The 20,367-nt window shown below is 35.7% G+C and overlaps 1 protein-coding gene across 1 annotated transcript in view; it reads right to left on the bottom strand.

The window, feature by feature from the left end:
- PGR (progesterone receptor) overlaps positions 1–20,367 on the bottom strand; it is a 112,561-nt gene that overhangs the window by 10,998 nt on the left and 81,196 nt on the right. Inside the window, exons 5-6 of the mRNA XM_035009326.1 lie at positions 1,893–2,037; positions 307–437 (exon numbers count right to left, since the gene is read on the bottom strand). Coding sequence (XP_034865217.1) covers positions 307–437; positions 1,893–2,037 — 276 coding nt within the window. The remainder of the gene's footprint in view (positions 1–306; positions 438–1,892; positions 2,038–20,367) is intronic.

The raw sequence follows: 20,367 nt of genomic DNA, 5'->3' as shown, positions 1-20,367 counted from the left end.
GCAGTATTAACTAGTTCATAATACCTAATTAGGTGAATATGAAAAAGTCATTTAAGCACATTTTATCTGAAAAAAAAAATAGAATTCCCTAATTGGTGGGATATTTTATTATTATGTAAGGCCTGAGAAATATGAAGTAATTTTATTAATGTCTATGATAGTATATTAGGTGTTTCTCCTTGGCAGCCACAATCTAAGATTCAGACTTCACGTATAACCATATGATCATATTGCCATTTGAGGCTTTCCCAATGAATTAAAAATTAAGAAAATAAACATCTCGTAAAAGTTGCTGTACTCACTCACTTGTATTAAGAAGTAGCAATACTTTCATACACAGGAACTCTTCTTGGCTAACTTGAAGCTTGACAAACTCCTGTGGGATTTGCCACATGGTGAGGCATAATGAATAGAATGATGATTCCTTCATCCTCTGTCTTGTATCACACACAACACACAAAAGAAAAAGCAAGAGCAAAAAAGAAACACACAGACAGTGTCTTAGCCAGTTTGTGTAATTTATCAGAGAAAATTAGATTTGGTAACTTACTTATTACAGAAAATGTCTTTTTGTAAACAAACTCAGTATTTTGTTCACAATACTGAATTTTTGAGGTTAAGAAATTTTAAAGTAAGAAATAATATTAAATACATATTGACCAAGAGTAATGTTGTTTCTCACTTTTATTATTACATTTAAAAACCTAAGGAGTTGAGAATGTGGAGCTGAGGAACACTCAGGAAATGTATTTACTGATGATTTTTTCTGTTAAAAAATAGATATAAAATTTTGTGGTAATCTAATTGGAGAATGGATTCAGTTCACAGAAACTGAAGAATGTAGAATAGTTCAGTGTATTCAGTTCAGAGTAGTCAGTGTAGAAGAGTTATACCATGAACTATTCTAGGGGAAATGTATGGTGACAAAGAGAACATTACAAAGGATTAAATAACTGACAAGGCCAAACACTAATTCTGAAGGTTGAAGAAAAAATTTTAAAGGTATTTTCTCAACCATGTGCTGTTATGCAATATCCACAGTAGTCACATGCAGCTAACACAAATTGTGAAAAGAAAACTAGGTTTTGACTCAGAAGAGCTAAAATTAATCCTGACTGTCACTCAGATTCTTTGGCAGGATATACAATTCCTCTGAGCCTGTTTCCTGAACTCTATAATGAAGGACACTGATTCCTTACCTATTTCAAGGGATTATAGGGCAAAATGGAATAAAATATATGAAAATTATCTGTTAACTATAAAAACAAAAGTAACTTAATATGTCATATAATTCTGAGTCAGCATTCATCATTAGAATGGTATAAATATTTCCATGAAAAGATTCTTATTCAGTTTAAGGTTATATGTAGAAAATTAATTATAGTAATTTAAATATAACCGAGAAAATTGAAATATTTGTCTTTCAATTTTTAAAATAACTGACCTGTCTGACTTTTCCCTCTAGGAGGAGAGATAATATCTTTACTTTTTGAAAATAAGTCAATAGTTTCAAGCAAAAATACTTCTAATTTAAATAATTATATTCATTAGTACCAAGGTATAAAATTTTAATTTGGTAAACTAAAAATTTCATTTTATCTTTAAGTATATTTCTTGATACACTTTTGAAGTTTAAAAAAATTGATTTGACATGACTAGTATATATTGAAACAAAAGGGGAATCTCCAAATATCAAGTTACTGATATAATGACACAATTTTATTAATTTTGTTATATCAAGCTATATCCTGAGATAATTCTGATAAACATTTCAGGAAAATTCTATTATTTGGGATACTAAATGTGCAATCATCTACTGAAATGTAAGTTTAAAGATTATCCTACATATACACTTATGTGATAATACGAACAAAAATCAAGTTACTACTTACTCATTTAGTATTAGATCAGGTGCAAAATATAGCATTTGTCCACTGACATGTTTATAAGATCTCCATCCTAGTCCAAACACCATTAAGCTCATCCAAGAATACTGGATGAGAGTTATCTGGTCATCAATATGTAAATTTCGAAAACCTACAAAACAAATTTAAAAAAATAAAATTATTCCCAAAATCACTTGTGTTAAAATGTTGAAAATATATAGAAATTTGAAAATAAATATAAGAAGGGTAATATATTGTTTTCAATTTCAATGTATTTTATACTATAAATAAGGAAATATTAATACATAATAGAGCCTGAGAAATTAAAAAGAAACAACTTTGAAGTCATTAAAATTGGTCACTGTGATTTAGCATTTCTGGGAATTCACTAATTGACAGTCCATCAGTCACACATTTACTGAGAATCACTTGTGCGCTAGGCACTGTGTTAAAATGGTTTAGAGGACGAAAGACTCAACTCATGCCCTTAAAAGAAACTCACAAGTCAACAGGAAAGACAAGCACATAAGTACAGTGATACAGAAGGTTAACAGGGAATACACCAGGAATTGGGAAGCAGGTCAGGAAAAACTCCCAAGGAGATCATGTGCAGAGTATAATCAGAGTGTTGAGGAATCTTAAGTCTTTGGGATTTAAAAATAAATTGATTTTATTTTATAAAACCACTACTTTCAATTGTGCTTTATTTTTATTTAACATTCCTTAATTATGTCTTAGGTAGATTCCGTAGTTTTATGGTCACTTTTGTTTTTTGAAACTTAATCCAGTCTCATTTTATTTTTTATTGACATTCACTATTTTTTATTTCCTTTCCAGACATTTATTTAGTTATTTGTTTATTTTTATTATGTTCAATTAGCCAACATATAGTACCTCATTATTTTCTGATGTAGTGTTCAATGATTCATTAGTTGCATATAACACCCATGTGGTTTAAGAGGTTTAGAGTCGTGCGTGTGTGTGTGTGTGTATGTGTGTGTGAATCCTCTGGTCTTTCATACCTTCACAACCTCTTTTAGGCCCTTCTCTGGTGTTGGTGGTAGAGGAAGGATGGCAGGGAGAGGGCAAATACACTGACTCAAATGGTCAAAATCTTCTCTCAACCTCTTTTCAATTCTCATTTTGCCTGTTTTGCAGAAAATCACAGTCCAGCACAGATGAACTTAAAGGAGGGAGAAGCAAAGAGGTAAATCTGGATATGGAGGCTGTGGTCAGATATGTCTATTAAGGAGCAACAATACGACATAGCCTTATTTCTGTTTTGGAGGGATTCTTGATAGCCATGTAGAGGATGGATTCAAGGGAGTTAAGTCTGGAATTACAGAAAAAAGTTGGAGCTATTGCCAAAGGTCAAGTGAGAGATGATAAAAGTCTGAAATAAGTCAACAGGTAGGTGTACTGAGTAGGGAGTACATCAGAGAAATATTTAAAGGGTAAAATCAAAGAGATTTGACACCTGATTATATGTAATTAGGAGGAAGAAGGAGACAGATGTTTCAGTATTTTTGCAGGAATGGTGGATGACAATAGCATAACTGAGACAAAATAGAGGAGGATAAATAGGCTAGAGACAAAATTGTAAGTTTTGATATGTTGGAAGGACTTTTGGAATGTCCAGACAGTAGTTAGACAAATGAATTAGAAATATGGAGAGATATATGAACTATAAGTATAAATTTGGAAATTATCTGCATTTGAATATAGCTGAAACAATGACAGTAGATGAAATCTTTTATTAAAGGTACATAAAAATCAAGTGTTTTGGTGGGAACACCAAGCTATTTTAATAACATCTGTTCCACCTAAGAATTCATATATATATTTCATTTTCCAGAATATATATTTCATATATATACTTGGTATACACCAACAAATATATATATTTCCAGAACATATATTTTATATATATGTTTTATATATTTATATATAATGATAGGCTCATAGAAAGTTAGGTTCAATTAGTCAGATGTATTAAACATTAATAAATTGTTCACTACCATCTTCAGGAACATATTTTTATTCTTTATTCCTTTTTTAGTCAATTTCATAACTTTCCTAAAGAAAGCATTTCATACTACTGAAATATTTGACCTACTGTATTTTTAATCACTCCAGGCCTTTGTTTCATGTTAATCTCTAATTTGAAAATGTTTACATCATAATATAACAGTTAATTCATTTGTTCTTTTTTTAAAAAACAGATTCCACTTACATTTACATGTTTATGTCTACTTTACCCTACACTTTATTTTGGGGGGGTTTGTTTGTTTTTCCTTTTGCATTCTGGGATTACTAGAAATAAAAATAAAGGAACATTTTTGGTAAATTATAATATAAAAGGCAAATCTTTGCTGAAATAACTTAAAACTTTTGAAATTGCCAATATTAATAGCAGAAAGTGTATTTTCCATTTAACAGAATGAAAAGCAACTCAGAAAATAGCTTTTTAAAATAGCTACCTTTTAGAGGGCTTATCTGCGATAAATGTACACTGTTAAATTGACTTGAACATGCCTGGTACAAAAGTGTTATTTTTTCCCCATTAACTGTACTATCATTCATTACTTTATACTGAAACAAAGACAGGAACACTGAGCTCAAATTCCCATTGATGATAATGATCAGGTAAAGTCAGTACATTTGCAATGATGATCAATGAAAAACTTCACATAGAAAGTGATGGATGATCCTTAATTGTGTTTAACAAGTAGTAAGGAAAAATACCCTTTCCTTTTAAGTGACTTGGCCTGATAATTTCTGACAAAAGCCCTGTTACAAGCTGTTCAATCCTTAGTGCTTAAAAAAAAGTATATGGTAACACATGGCATGTATAACCTTCTAAGTTCTCCTCTGTTATCTCCAGAGTTTGGATAAAATATATAGGTTGTACTGTTGTAAAAACTGTCATGTACTGAAATGTTTAATCTACAACAAAGGTGGAGCATTAAATACCTCAGCACCTTCTGACACAAAGTATGAGTGAAGTTTGAGGAGCACAAAAATGCCACAGCAAAATAAGTATAATCACCAACATATATATTATTTTTTTATGAATAAGGATTTGATGGCTAATGATTTAAGATAGCACAGTTCCTTTTGTATCAATTCTATAATTTAAATTTCTAGAAATACTCTTTAAGCATCCTTCTGGATGAAGCATTCTGGTTGCAACTAGGCATAAAGACTAGAAAAATATTTCTGCCTTTAACACTTGCAGTCTGGTGAAACAGAAAATGAGAACATAAGTATAACTCAGAGTGATAGTATGGTTGACAAAGGCGAAGGTGATGTGGTAGGGCAAAGGGGTATTTGACTCAGTCTGGGAAGGCCAGGGAACTCGTCCTCAGGGGAAGTGACAGGTAATTAGAATCCTAAGGTTTGTTAGGGACCAGCCAGGGGAAAATGTGGAAGAAGGGAAGGATCCTCAGGTAGGGAAACAATATGGGCAAAAGAAGGCAGGATACTGAGCAAACAGCATTGTGAGAACTGAAACAGAGTTGCTTGAACAGGAAGAATGAGAGATAACATAGTAAATTCAGGAGTCAAATCACATAAGAATCTTGGATGTTAAGGTTAAGAAGTTTGGACTTTATTATGAAAAGGAAAGGAAATGATATAATTGTTTATAATTGTTTTTAGAAAGATGACTCTGGTGGCAGAGATTGTTTGGTGGTAGGGTGAAATTGGTAATAGGGTTAGTCAAAGAGTACAACTGAAACCTAGGAAAAAGGGACAAGGACCTCAACTAAGTCAGGGCAGTAGCGGTGAAAGTAGCATATATAGTGAATCATATATTTAATAAGTAGAGTTGACAGACTTTGATAACTAATTGGACAGGCGGCGAAGGAGAAAATTGAGCCCAGTATGATACCCAAGATTCTATCTGAGGCACCATTTCAAGATAAAGAAAAAGGTTTTAGGTTTATGGAGTAGAAGGCCATGTTGACCTGGAAATTCATCCAGGTGGAAATATGTAATAAATAGTTGAAATACATGATTCAACAGTTATCAGAGGGGTTGATACTAAGTACTTTGGAGTCACCAGAATATAGGGGTAGTTGAAGACAAGGCTGTGAGTGGGCTCATCTAGTCTGTGTAGAATTAGAAACTACTGGAGTAAAAGATGGAATGTAGGAAATGCCAAATTTATGATGTGAATGGAAAAACAAATCCACAAAGGAAACAAAATGTGTAAATTGAGAGAAACATATCTACCTGAAGGGAAATGATAAATGCCAAAGTAAGAGTATCAGCAAGAAATGGTACTTGGCAGTGGCCCCAAAGGCATGCAAAACATGTTAAAGGGTTGAAAGTATTCATTATAGTTGATAAAAAAAAAATTTTTTTTTGACATTGGCAATAGTAATTTTAGTGGAATAGGATGCTAGAAAAATCATTTTTGAAGGCTTCATAACAGTATCATCAAAGCTTGACCTTACTCATAGGCTAATTTCACTTCTTTCCCATCACTTTTTTGTGGGGAAGTAATTTGATTTATTCATTTTATTTGGGATGAAGGAAAAAATCCTTTGTCACATATGCAATGGCTGTCCCTGACTCAAAAGATATTCTGGCTTCAAAGGCAGAAAACAAGGCAAAAGACTGTTCCGGTCTTCTGATACTGTTGATCGCAAGTAGTCTGGCTAACTGAGATGAAGAAGTAAGATATTTCAAAAATGCAATGTTGAAAAATGTTAAAGCATTGACCCTTAGAGATTTTTTTCACGAAATAAACAGAAGAATCAGGACAAAATTTATAAAAAGGAAATATTTCCCTCAAACCTCTCTGTCATGTAAATTCTGCTATAATATACTGATATAAAGGATAAATAATATTACAAAGTGAAAGTGAATTGAGAATAAGTACTTAATAATTTAATTTCCAAAGCCTACCCTGACTTTCAAGATCCTCCTTGATCAACCCATAAATTATGCCTCTAAGTTTCCTTTGACTACTCTCCCTAACATAAATTTATTATCAGTGGTTTCTTAATACTTGGGTGATGAAACCCCCAGGGTGCCAATACTCACTGAAATAGTGTTTGAGAAACACTGTGTACACACACACGCACACACACACCATATCTTCTTTATCCATTCATCTATCAATGGACATTTGGGTTGCTTCCATAATTTGGCTATTGTAAATAATGCTGCAATAAACATAGAGGTGTATATATCCTTTTGAAATTGTTTTTTGTATTCTTTGGGCAAATACCCATAAGTGTCATTACTGGATCATATGATAATTCTATTTTGAACTTTTTGAGGAAACTCCATATGATTTTCCATAGTGATTGCACCAATTTACATTCCCACTAATAATGTGTGAGGGTTCCTTTTTCTCCATATCTTTGCCAACATTTGTTATTGTCTTTTTGATTCTAGCCATTTTGACAGATGTGAAGTGATATCTCATTGTGATTTGATTTGTATTTCCCTGATGATGACTGATGTTGAGCATCTTTTCATGTGTCTGTTAGCATCTGGATATCTTCTTTGAAAAAATGTCTGTTCATGTCTTCTGCTCATTTTTAAATTGCGCTATTTGGTTTTTGTTTTGTTTTGTTTTGTTTTGGTGTTATGTAAATCCTTTATGTATTTTGGATACTAACACTTTATCAGATATGTCATTTGGAAATAGCGTCTCCCATTCAGTAGGTTGTCTTTTAGTTTTGTTGGTTGTTTCCTATGCTGTGCAGAAGCTTTTTATTTTGATATATTTCTAATAGTTTATTTGTGCTTCTGTTTCTCATGCCTCAGGAGACCTATCTAGAAAGATGTTTTTATGGTTGATGTCAGAGAAATTACTGACTGTGCTCGCTTCTAAGATTTTTTTGGATTCAGGTCTCACATTTAGGTCCTAATCCATTTTGAGTTTATTTTTGTGTATGATGTTAGAAAGAGGTCCTGTTTCATTCTTTTGCATGTTGCTGTCTAGTTTTCCCAACACCATTTGTTGAAGAGACTGTATTTTTCCAATTACATATTCTTTCCTCCTTTGTTGAAGGTTAATTGACCATATAGTTGTGGGTTTACTTTTGGGGTTTCTATTCTTTTGATCTATATGTGTGATTCCATGGCAGTACCATACTGCTTAGATTGTTTGGATTGCTACAACTTTGTACTATTTCTTAAAGTCTGGGATTGTGAAACCTTCAGCTTTGTTCTTCTTTCTCAAGATGTCTTTGGCCATCTTTGGGTTTGTCTGTGGTTCCATACAAATTTTAGGACTGTTTGTTCTAGTTCTGTGGAAAATGCTGTTGGTATTTTGATAGGGATGGCATTAAATCTGTAGGTTGCTTTGGGTAATTTGGACATTTTAACAATATTGACTCATCCAATCCAGGAGCATGGAATATCTTTCCATTTGTTTGTGCTGTCTTCAATTTCCTTCACTGATATTTTATAGTTTTCAGAGTACAGGTCTTTCACCTTCTTTGGTTATGTTTATTCATAGATATTTTACTCTTTTTGATGCAAATGGGGATGTTTTCTTAATTTCTCTTTCTGCTACTTCATTATTGATGTATAGAAATGCAACAAATTTCCCTATATCAAGGTAATGCTGGTCTTGTAGAATGAATTTGGAAGTTTTTCTTCCCCTTTATTTTTTGGAATAATTTGAAAACAAAAAGGTATTAACTCTTTTAAAAATACTAGATAGAATTTACCGGTGAAGCCATCTTGTTCTGGACTTTCGTTTGTTGAGAGTTTTTTGATTACTGATTCAATTTCCTTACTAGTAATTGGTCTGTTCAAATTTTCTATTTCTTCCTGATTCAGTTTTGTAAAGTTATATGTTTCTAGGAGTTTATTCATTTCTTCTAGGTTGTCCAATATGCTGGCATGTAAGTTTTCATAATATTCTTTTATAGTCCTTTCATTTCTGTGGTGTTGGTTGTTATCCTCTTTCACTTCTGATTTTATTTATTTGAGTCCTCTTCTTTCTTCGTAAATATGGCTCAAGATGATCAATTTTGCTTATTTTCAAAAGAACAAACTCCTGGTATCATTGTATTGTTTTTTAGTCTCTATTTCATTTATTTATGCCATGATGTTTATTATTTTCTTCCTTTTACTAGCTTTGAGCTTTGTTCTTTTGCTATCTCTTTTAGGTGCAAAGTGTGAGATTTTTCTTGTTTCTTCAAGCAGGTCTGTATTGCTATAAACTTCCCTCTTAGAAATGTTTTGGCTGTGTCCCAAAGAATTTGCACAGTTGCTTTCAATTTCTTTTACTCCATGTTTAGAGGGAAATATCGAGAGAGAGAGAGCACAAGCAGGGGGAGTGGCAGGCAGAGGGAGAGGGGGAAGCAGGCTCCCCACTGAGTAGGGAGCCTGACACCAGGCTCTATCCCAGGACCCTGGGATCATGGCCTGAGCCGAAGAAAGACACTCAACTGACTGAGCCACCCAGGCGCCCCTTCTCCATGTTTTTTTTTTTTTTTCAATTTCCTCTTTGATTTCTTGTTTGTTCCATTCATTTTTTAGTATCATGTTTAGCCTCCATATATTTGTGTTCTTTCCAGATAATTTCTGATAGTTGATTTCTAGTTTCATACTGTTGTGGTGGGAAGATGCATGATATTATATTTCAATCTTCTTGAATATTGAGAATTGTATTGTGACCTAATGTGATCTATCACAGACTATGTCACAGGTACACTTGAAAGAATGAGTATTCTGCTGTTTTTTGATGAAATATTATGTATATATTTTTTAGGTCCATCTGGACTAATGTGTCACTCAAAGCCATTGTTTCTTTGTTGATCGTCTGTCTGGATGACTGATCCATTGATGTAAATAGGGTGTTTAAAGTCCTTATTATTGTATTACTGTCAATCTCCCCCTTTATGTCTGTTAAAATTTATCTCCTACCCTAGTTTTTTGTTTGTTTCCATTTTCATGGTAAATGTTTTTTAATCCCTTAACTTTCAATCTTCATGTGTCTTTATGTCTGAAGTGCCTCTGTAGACAGCATACAGATGGGTCTTTTTTTATCCTTTCAGTCACCCTATGTCTTTTGATTATTTAGTCCATTTGCATTTAAAGTAATTATTTATAAGTATGTACTTACTGCCCTTTTGTTACTTGTTTTCTGGTTGTTTTGTTCTTCTCTCTTCCTTTATTCTTCTCTGGCCCCCTTCCTTATGCTTTGATGGCTTTTTTAATGTTACACTTGGGTTCCTTTCTCTTTTTTTGTGTATCTATTATAGGTTTTTACTTTGTGGTTACCATTGGTTTCACATATAACATCTTTTTTTTTTTCCACATATAACATCTTATGTGTATTCCAGTCTCTATTAACTTGATGGTCACTTAAGTTTGAACACATTCATGTCCTACATTTTTATTCCCTTCTCCATTTTCTGTACACCATGTCATATTTTACATCCTTTTATTTTGTGAATCCCTAGACTAATTCTTGTAGATATAATTAATTTTATTGCTTTTGTGCTTTAACCTCCATACTGATCAATTTACTATTATTTCTTCAAATAAGTTTTCTTTCCCCTTCTCTCTGTTTTCTCCTTCTGGATTAATAGGAATGTTACTACATTTAATGATGTCACTGAGTTCCCTTAACCACTTTTTATTTTTTATTAGTCATTTTTCTTTTTGTAGTTCAGCTTGTTTTCCATTAATCTGTCTTCCAGATGCTGATTTGTTCTTCTACATTGCCTAATATTTTGTTGACTCTCTCTAGTGTAATTTTTATCTCAGTTATTGAATTCTTCATCTCTGGTTCTTTTTATATTTTCTCTCTCTCTATTGTAGGTCACACTGAGATCCTCCACTCTTATTTCAGGTCCACTGAATACCTTTATGATATTACCAAATTCTTTATCAGGCATAATACTTACTTCCATTTCCTTTAGTGCTTTTGCTGTGATTTGTCCAGTTCTTTCATTTGGGATATATTTCTCTGCCTCATTTTGTCTAACTCTGTTTATAGGTATTAGGATGGTCAGTTTTATCTCTTGATATTAAAAGTAGTGGCCTTGTGAAGAAGAGGTCTTGTGGTGCCTGGTAGTCAGTGTCCCCTGTTCATCAGAACCATGTGCTCCAAGGGTGTCTCCTGGATATGGGCTGTGTAAACACTACTGTTGTAGCTGAGCCACTAGCTGACTGAGCTTTCAGTAAGCTGCAATGACTGGCTTTACCTGCTGCGGTTTCATAGGACAGGGTTTGGTCCCTGTGCTTTTGTGGGGTGTGTCTGAGACAACCATGGGCTTTTTGGTGGGCAATGTCAGTAGTCAGGCTAGCTGTCTGCACTCTGTGTTCTGCGGTTATGTACACTTATGAGAGGAGGTCAGTTTCCTATAGCCCTTTGACCCTCCCAGAGCTAAGCCCACTGATTTTTAATGTACCCAGAGTTAGGCCCAACTGATTTTCAAAGCTTGCCAAGTTAAGCCCCGAACTAGATGTTATGAGGATTCATCTTCCCAGTGTGTGTCTCCAGCACTGAGGATGCCTAGTGGGTCTGATCCTGTCATGGGTCCTCCATTCTCCTGACCTTTGTCTTGTTCATTTTTTTTTTTTTAATTTTGTAAATGTTGTGTCGCTTCAAGCTCCAAATAGGAAAATATTTACACACTGAGCTTACAGCTAAAAGTCAATGTAAAATAATTCACATAATAGATACAATATGTCAGATGCAGTGTATCCTAAGACAGCATTTTAAATGTGCTGTCATGAGGCTAAAGCATCTTGCAAGTCTCCATTATGTAGGAGCAACGATATCTCTAAAATATCATGAGAGAGATGTCAGATAAGCTACAATTACTATAGCGGGCCCAAGATGATAGAAGAGCATAGACAAAGAAAAAATGAGGAGACCCTGACCAGGCAACAAGCATCCTCTCAGGGAACTGTAGATATATGACTTGGAGCCCTCAGGTATACCATCACCTTTGTTATGATTATTATTTTGCATCTGATCTTAATCTGACTTCCAAAATACACTTTCCTATTGTATTGACCTGTCAACATGTTTTACTAGGAGCATTTTTTTTTTGTACTATAAATAAGTAAACTGACATCCTGACTTATTAATAGTCCTCATTTACCAAAATATCTTTCACAGACCAAGTAACATGTGAGTGAATGGATGAAATGAGTTTTCTCTTTATGCAAAATTGAAAACCAAATGCTAAGATATGTTGCACCAAAATGTGCTCACGCTGGGAGCCCACACTTCTGGCTTTTCTAACACTACTGTTTAATTGTTAGGTCATGCATACAGAAGGTATTCAATAGACACTGAGTGAATCAAGTGAGTAAAAACTGTATTCTGGTTTAAAGTCAACTGAAAGGTTTGACTTTACTTTCATGTATGAGTCCTTTCAAAGAATTCAATATAGTCACTCTGGTTCATTGACCATTTTCATCATTCATGCAGTATGCAGACATGCAAATATAGTTTAAAAGATAATGGGCTTTAACTTGAACTTTTTCACACATAAACTTTCTTTTTTTTTAATATATATATAGATATAAGCTTCAATGTAGTCCTTTTTTCCCTATTCAATACTACCTTTATATATATATATATACATACCAGTTTTAATTTCCTTGTATCTCTGGGAAGTACTATTCTCTAACAAAAAGAACAAAACACACCCAGGAAGAGGTGAAATACTCTACCTCGTCCACATAGAGGGATTATAGCTACCTTCCCTGAACCCCCCCATTTTTGTCTTTTTTTTTTTTAATTTTTGTGGGTTTTGTTTGTTTGTTTTTATTTTTATACTTTATAAATGTTATTCTTGGGTTTCATTTTGGCTAGGTTTTTTTCAGTGGTGGCTTCTGATTGCTCCAACCTTTCCCAGGGTGCACCTTGCCTGGATTGTGGTTGATATTTTCGACTGTACATCCCCTCAACCACAACTTAACAGAATGACTAGAAGGAGGAACTCCCAACAAAGAAAAGACCAAGAGACAATACCTCTCCTGCAGACCTAATGGATATCGATATAAGCAAGATGTCAGAAATAGACTTCAGGGTAACAGTTATGAAGACAAAAGCTAGGCTGGAGAAAAACATTAACAGCAACATAGATTCTCTAAGGGCAGAAATGAGAACTAATCAGACCAAACTTAAAAATGCTATAAATGAGATGCAGTGTAAATTAGATTCTCTAACAGCTAGGGTAAATGAGGCAGAAGAATGAATCAGTGATCGAGAAGACAAACTGATAGAAAAGAAGGAAATGGGGGAGGCCTGGAACAAACAGCTTAAAATCCATGACAACAGAATTAGAGAAATAAGTGATGTCATAAAACGTTCTAATGTCAGAATTATTGGGATCCCTGAAGGGGTGGATAGCGAGAGAGGTCTAGAAGATATATTTGAGCAAATCATAGCTGAGAAATTCCCTAATCTAGGGAACAAAACAAGTATTCATGTCCTAGAAGCAGAGAGAACCCATCCCAAGATGAAGGAGAACAGACCAGTGCCCTGGCATGTAATAGTAAAACTCACAAATTATAGAACCAAGGAAATCATCTTAAGGACAGTTAGGGGGAAGAGATTCCTTATGTACAAAGGGAGGAACATCAGAATAACATCACACCTATCCACAGAGACCTGGCAAGCCAGAAAGGGCTGGCAAGACATATTCAGGGTACTAAATGAGAAGAACATGCAGCCAAGAATACTTTATCCGGCAAGGCTGTCATTTAAAATGGATGGAGAGATGCAGAGCTTCCAAGACCAGCAGAAACTGAAAGAATATGTGACCACTAAGCCGGCCCTGCAAGAAATATTAAGGGTTCTATAATAGGGGAAATTTGCCAAGAGTAATAAAGAAGAGAAATTTACAGAGACAATCTATAGAAACATGGACATCATAGGCAACATGATGAAAATAAATTCATATCAATCAATAATCACATGAATGGCCTAAATGCTCCCATAAAACAGCACAGGGTTGTAGATTGGATAAAAAGACAGGACCCGGGGGGGTGGTGGAGCAAGATGGCAGAGGAGTAGGAGACCTGGATTTCATCTGGTCTCAGGAATTCAGCTGGATAGGGATCAAACCATTCTGAACACCTACAAACTCAACAGGAGATCGAAGAAAAGAATAGCAACAACTCTCTGAACAGAAAAGTGACCACTTTCTGGAAGGTAGGACGTGAGGAGAAGTGAATCCGAGGCGATATTCGGGATGATAGACAGCGGGGGAGGGGCCTCCATCAGCCGCTTCTGGCAAGTGATAGAGCCGTGGAGCACAAAATCAGAACTTTTAAAAGTCTGCTCTGCTGAGGGACGTCACTCCGGTGGCTAAGCGGGGGGTGGAACCCTCGCGGGACACTGTAGTCTCAGGACCCTTGGGGTCAGAGAAAGACCGGGGGTGCCTGAGGGCGGCAGAGTTCCTTATATATATATATATGTAAGTTGTTCTCTCTTTAAAATTTTGAGATAGTTTCTTCTAACAGATCAAAATATACCCTAAATCTCTAGTATATGGTTTCTTTCTACTCCCCCGCCTGATCACATTCTCTCCCTTTTTTTTTCTTTTTTCTTTTTTTAAATCCTCTTCTTTCCTTTTTCAAACAACTTCTTATCAATTCCTTTTATAAAATTTTTTATAATTTCCATCTTTACAGTCATATTCCATCCCTTCATCATATCAACCCTTATTTTTGTACATATATAAGTTTTTCTTTCTTTAAAATTTTGGGGGGCACTTTCTTCTAACAGAACAAAATACACCCAAAATCTAGTGTGTGGCACTGATCTATATACCAGCCTGATCATATTTGATGACATTCTGGGTTTTTTTTATTGTTGTTTTGTTTTGTTCTGTTTTTGTTTATCTTTTTCTTTTTCTTTTTTCTCTCTTTCCCTTTCTTTTCCCACTGCTTCAGGTCTTTTCTGATTTGTTTAGAGTATATTTTCTGGGGAGGTTGTTACTCTGCTAGCATTTTGTTCTCTCATTAATCTATTCCCCTCTGCACAAAATGACAAGACGGAAAAAATCACCTCAACAAAAGGAACAAGAGGTACTACCGACTGCCAGGGAACTACTCAATACTGACATTACTACGATGTCAGATCTAGAGTTCAGAATAATCACTTTAAAGATACTAGCTGGGCTTGAGAAAAGCATGGAAGTTATTAGAGAAACCCTTCTGGAGAAGTAAAAGAACTAAAATCTAACCAAGTTGAAATCTAAAAGGCTATTAATGAGGTGCAATCAAATATGGGGGCACTAACTGCTAGGATAAATGAGGCAGAAGAGAGAATCAGTAATACAGAAGACCAAATGATGGAAAATAAAGAAGCTGAGAAAAAGAGATAAATAACTACTGGATCACGAGGGCAGAATTTGAGAGATAAGCGATACCATAAGACGAAACAACATTAGAATAATTGGGATCCCAGAAGAAGAAGAAAGAGAGAGAGAGGCAGAAGGTATATTGGAGCAAATTACAGCAGAGAACTTCCCTAATTTGGGGAAGGAAACAGGCACCAAAATCCAGGAGGCACAGAGAACCCCTCTCAAAATCAATAAAAATAGGTCAACTCCCCGACATCTAATAGTAAAACTTACGAGTCTCAGAGACAAAGAGAAAATCCTGAAAGCAGCTCGGGAGAAGAGATATGTAACCTACAATGGTAGAAACATTAGATTGGCAACAGACCAATCCACAGAGACCTGGCAGGCCAGAAAGGACTGGCAGGATATATTCAGAGCCCAAAATGAGAAAAATATGCAGCCAAGAATACTCTATCCAGCTAGGCTGTCATTGAAAATAGGAGAGATAAAAAGTTTCCAGGACAAACAAAAACAAAAGGAATTTGCAAACACAAAACCAGCCCTACAAGAAATCTTGAAAGGGGTCCTCTAAGCAAAGAGAGACCCTAAAAGCAACATAGACCAGAAAGGAACACAGACAATATACAGTAACAGTCACCTTACAGGCAATACAATGGCACTAAATTCCTATCTTTCAATAGTTACCCTGAATGTAAATGGGCTAAATGCCCCAGTCAAAAGACACAGGCTATCAGATTGGATTAAAAAACAAGACCCATCGATATGCTGTCTGCAAGAGACTCATTTTAAACCCAAAGACACCCCCAGATTGAAAGTGAGGGGCTGGAAAACAATTTACCATGCTAATGGACACCAAAAGAAAGCTGGGGTGGCAATCCTTATATCAGACAAATTAGATTTTAAACCAAAGAGTGTATTAAGAGATGAGGAAGGACACTATATCCTACTTAAAGGGTCTATCCAAAAGAAGATCTAACAATTGTAAATATCTATGCCCCTAACATGGGAACAGCCAATTATATAAGGCAATTAATAACAAAAGCAAAGAAACACATCAAGAACAATACAGTAATAGTGGGGGACTTTAACACCCCCCTCACTGAAATGGACAGATCGTCTAAGCAAAAGATCAACAAGGAAATAAAGACTTTAAATGACACACTGGACCAAATGGACTTCACAGATATATTCAGAACATTCCATCCCACAGCAACAGAATACACATTCTTCTCTAGTGCCCATGGAACATTCTCCAGAATAGATCACATCCTAGGTCATAAATCAGGTCTCAACTGGTACCAAAAGACTGGGATCATTCCCTGCCTATTTTCAGACCACAATGCTTTGAAACTAGAACTCAATCACAGGAGGAAAGTCGGAAAGAACTCAAATACATGGAGGCTAAAGAGCATCCTACCAAAGAATGAATGGGTCAACCAGGAAATTAAAGAAGAATTAAAAAAATTCATGGAAACCAATGAAAATGAAAACACAACTATTCAAAATCTTTGGGATGCAGCAAAGGCAGTCCTGAGAGGAAAGTATATAGCAATACAAGCCTTTCTCAAGAAACAAGAAAGGTCTCAAGTACACAACCTAACCCTACACCTAAAGGAGCTGGAGAAAGAACAGCAAAGAAAGCTGAAACCCAGCAGGAGAAGAGAAATCATAAAGATCAGAGCAGAAATCAATGAAATAGAAACCAAAAGAACAGTAGAACAGATCAACAAAACTAGGAGCTGGTTCTTTGAAAGAATTAACAAGATTGATAAACCCCTGGCCAGACTTATCCAAAAGAAAAGAGAAATGACCCAAATCAACAAAATCATGAATGAAAGAGGAGAGATCACAACCAACACCAAAGAAATACAAACAATTATAAGAACATATTATGAGCAACTCTATACCAGTAAATTAGATAACCTGGAAGAAATGGATGCATTCCTAGAGATGTATCAACAACCAACACTGAACCAGGAAGAAATGGAAAACCTGAACAGACCTATCACCACTAAGGAAATTGAAGCAGTCATCAAAAATTTCCCAAAAAACAAAAGCCCAGGGTCAGATGGCTTTCCAGGGGAATTCTACCAAACATTTCAAGAAGAATTAATACCTATTCTTCTGACACTGTTCCAAAAAATAGAAATGGAAGGAAAACTTCCAAACTCGTTTTATGAGGCCACCATTACCTTGATCCCAAAACCAAAGACCCCATCAAAAAGGAGAATTACAGACCAATATCCTTGATGAACATGGATGCAAAAATTCTCACCAAAATACTAGCCAATAGGATCCAACAGTACATTAAAAGGATTATTCACCATGACCAAGTGGGATTTATCCCTTGGCTGCAAGGTTGGTTCAACATCCACAAATCAATCAACGTGGTACAATACATTAACAAAAGAAAGAACAAGAATCATATGATCCTCTCTATAGATGCAGGAAAAGCATTTGAAAAAGTACAGCATCCTTTCTTGATCAAAACTCTTCAGAGTATAGGGATAGAGGGTACATACCTCCATATCATAAAAGCCATCTATGAAAAAACTAGAACAAATATCATTCTCAATGGGGAAAAACTGATAGCTTTCCCCCTAAGGTCAGGAACGCGGCAGGGATGTCCACTATCATCACTGCTATTCAACATAGTATTGGAAGTCCTAGCCACAGCAATCAGACAAGAAAAAGAAATCAAAGGCATGCAAATCGGCAAAGAAGAAGTCAAACTCTCACTCTTTGCAGATGATATGATAGTTTATGTGGAAAACCCCAAAGACTCCACCCCAAAACTGCTAGAACTCATACAGGAATTCAGTAAAGGGGCAGGATATAAAATCAATGCACAGAAGTCAGTGGCATTCCTATACACCAACAAGACAGAAGAAAGAGAAATTAAGGAGTCGATCCCATTTACAATTGCACCCAAAACCATAAGATACCTAGGAATAAATCTAACCAAAGAGGCAAAGGATCTGTACTCAGAAAACTATAAAATACTCATGAAAGAAATTGAGGAAGACACAAAGAAATGGAAAAACGTTCCATGCTCATGGATTGGAAGAACAAATATTGTGAAGAGGTCAATGCTACCTAGAGCAATCTACACATTCAATGCAATGCCCATCAAAATACCATCCACTTTTTTTCAAAGAAATGGAACAAATCATCCTAAAATTTGTATGGAACCAGAAAAGACCCCAAATAGCCAGAGGAATGTTGAAAAAGAAAAGCAAAGCTGGCAGCACCACAATTCCGGACTTCCAGCTCTATTACAATGCTGTCATCAAGACAGTATGGTACTGGCACAAAAACAGGCACATAGATCAATGGAACAGAATAGAGAGCCCAGAAATGGACCCTCAACTCTATGGTCAACTGATCTTTGACAAAGCAGGAAAGAATGTCCAATGGAAAAAAGTCTCTTCAACAAATGGTGTTGGGAAAATTGGATAGCCACATGCAGAAGAATGAAACTGGACCATTTCCTTACACCACACACAAAAATAGACTCCAAATGGTTGAAAGACCTCAATGTGAGACAAGAGTCCATCAACATCCTAAAGGAGAACACAGGCAGCAACCTCTTTGACCTCAGCTAAAGCAACTTCTTCCTAGAAACATCGCCAAAGGCAAGGGAACCAAGGGCAAAAAGAACTATTGGGACTTCATCAAGATAAAAAGCTTTTGCAAAGCAAAGGAAACAGTCAACAAAACCAAAAGACAACTGACAAAATGGGAGAAGATATTTGCAAATGACATATCCGATAAAGGGCTAGTATACAAAATCTATAAAGAACTCATCAAACTCAACACCCAAAGAACAAATGATCCAATCAAGAAATGGGCAGAAGACATGAACAGACATTTTTCCAAAGAAGACATCCAAATGGCCAACAGACACATGAAAAAGTGCTCAATATCACTCAGTATCAGGGAAATCCAAATCAGAACCTCAATGAGATACCACCTCGCACCAGTCAGAATGGCTAAAATTAGGAAGTCAGGAAACGACAGATGTTGTTGGGGATGCAGGGATAGGGGAACCCTCCTACACTGTTGGTGGGAATGCAAGCTGGTGCAGCCACTCTGGAAAACAGTATGGAGGTTCCTCATAAAGTTGCAAATAGAGCTACCATACGATCCAGCAATTGCACTACTGGGTATTTACCCCAAAGATACAAATGTAGGGATCCGAAGGGGTATATGCACCCCGATGTTTATAGCAGCAATGTTCACAATATCCAAATTGTGGAAAGAGCCAAGATGTCCATCGAGAGATGAATGGATAAAGAAGGTGTGGTATATATATACAATGGAATATTATGCAGCCATCAAAAGGAATGAGATCTTGCTATTTGCAATGACGTGGATGGAACTGGAGGGTATTCTGTTGAGCAACATAAGTCAAACAGAGAAAGACATGTATCATATGACCTCACTGATATGAGGAATTCTTAATCTCAGGAAACAAACTGAGGTTTGCTGGAGTGGGGGGTGCGGTTGGAGGGATGGGGTGACTGGGTGATAGACACTGGGGAGGGTATGTGCTATGGTAAGCGCTGTGAATTGTGCAAGACTGTTGAATCTCAGATCTGTACCTCTGAAACAAATAATGCAATATATGTTAAGAAAAAAAGAAAAAGAAGAAGAAGGTAGCAGGAGGGGAAGAATGAAGTGGGGTAATCGGAGGGGTAGACAAACCATGAGAGACAATGGACTCTGAATAACAAACTGAGGGTTCTAGAGGGGAGGGCGGTGGGAGGATCGGTTAGCCTGGTGATGGTTTTTGAGGAGGGTACATTCTGCATGGAGCACTGGGTGTTATGCACAAACAATGAATCATGGAACACTACATCGAAAACTAATGATGTAATGTGTGGGGATTAACATAAGAATAAAAAAATTAAAAAAAAAAAAAAAGACAGGACCCATGCATGTGCTGTCTACAAGAGACTCATTTTGAACCTAAAAATACATCCAGACTGAAAGTGAAGGGATGGATATCCATCTTTTATGCCAATGGACATCAAAAGAAAGCTCGGGTAGCAATTATCATATCAGACAAATTAGATTTTCAGCTAAAGCCTATAGTTAGAGTCACAGAAGGACACATCATTCTTAAAGTGTCTATCCAACAAGAACATCTAACAGTTGTAAATATCTAT

The sequence above is a fragment of the Mirounga leonina genome, unplaced genomic scaffold (genome assembly GCF_011800145.1).
Source record: "Mirounga leonina isolate KUSES-001 unplaced genomic scaffold, KU_Mleo_1.0 Mir_153, whole genome shotgun sequence".
In the NCBI taxonomy this organism is placed as follows: Eukaryota; Metazoa; Chordata; class Mammalia; order Carnivora; family Phocidae; genus Mirounga; species Mirounga leonina.
This window is presented reverse-complemented; position numbering and strand designations above follow the sequence as displayed.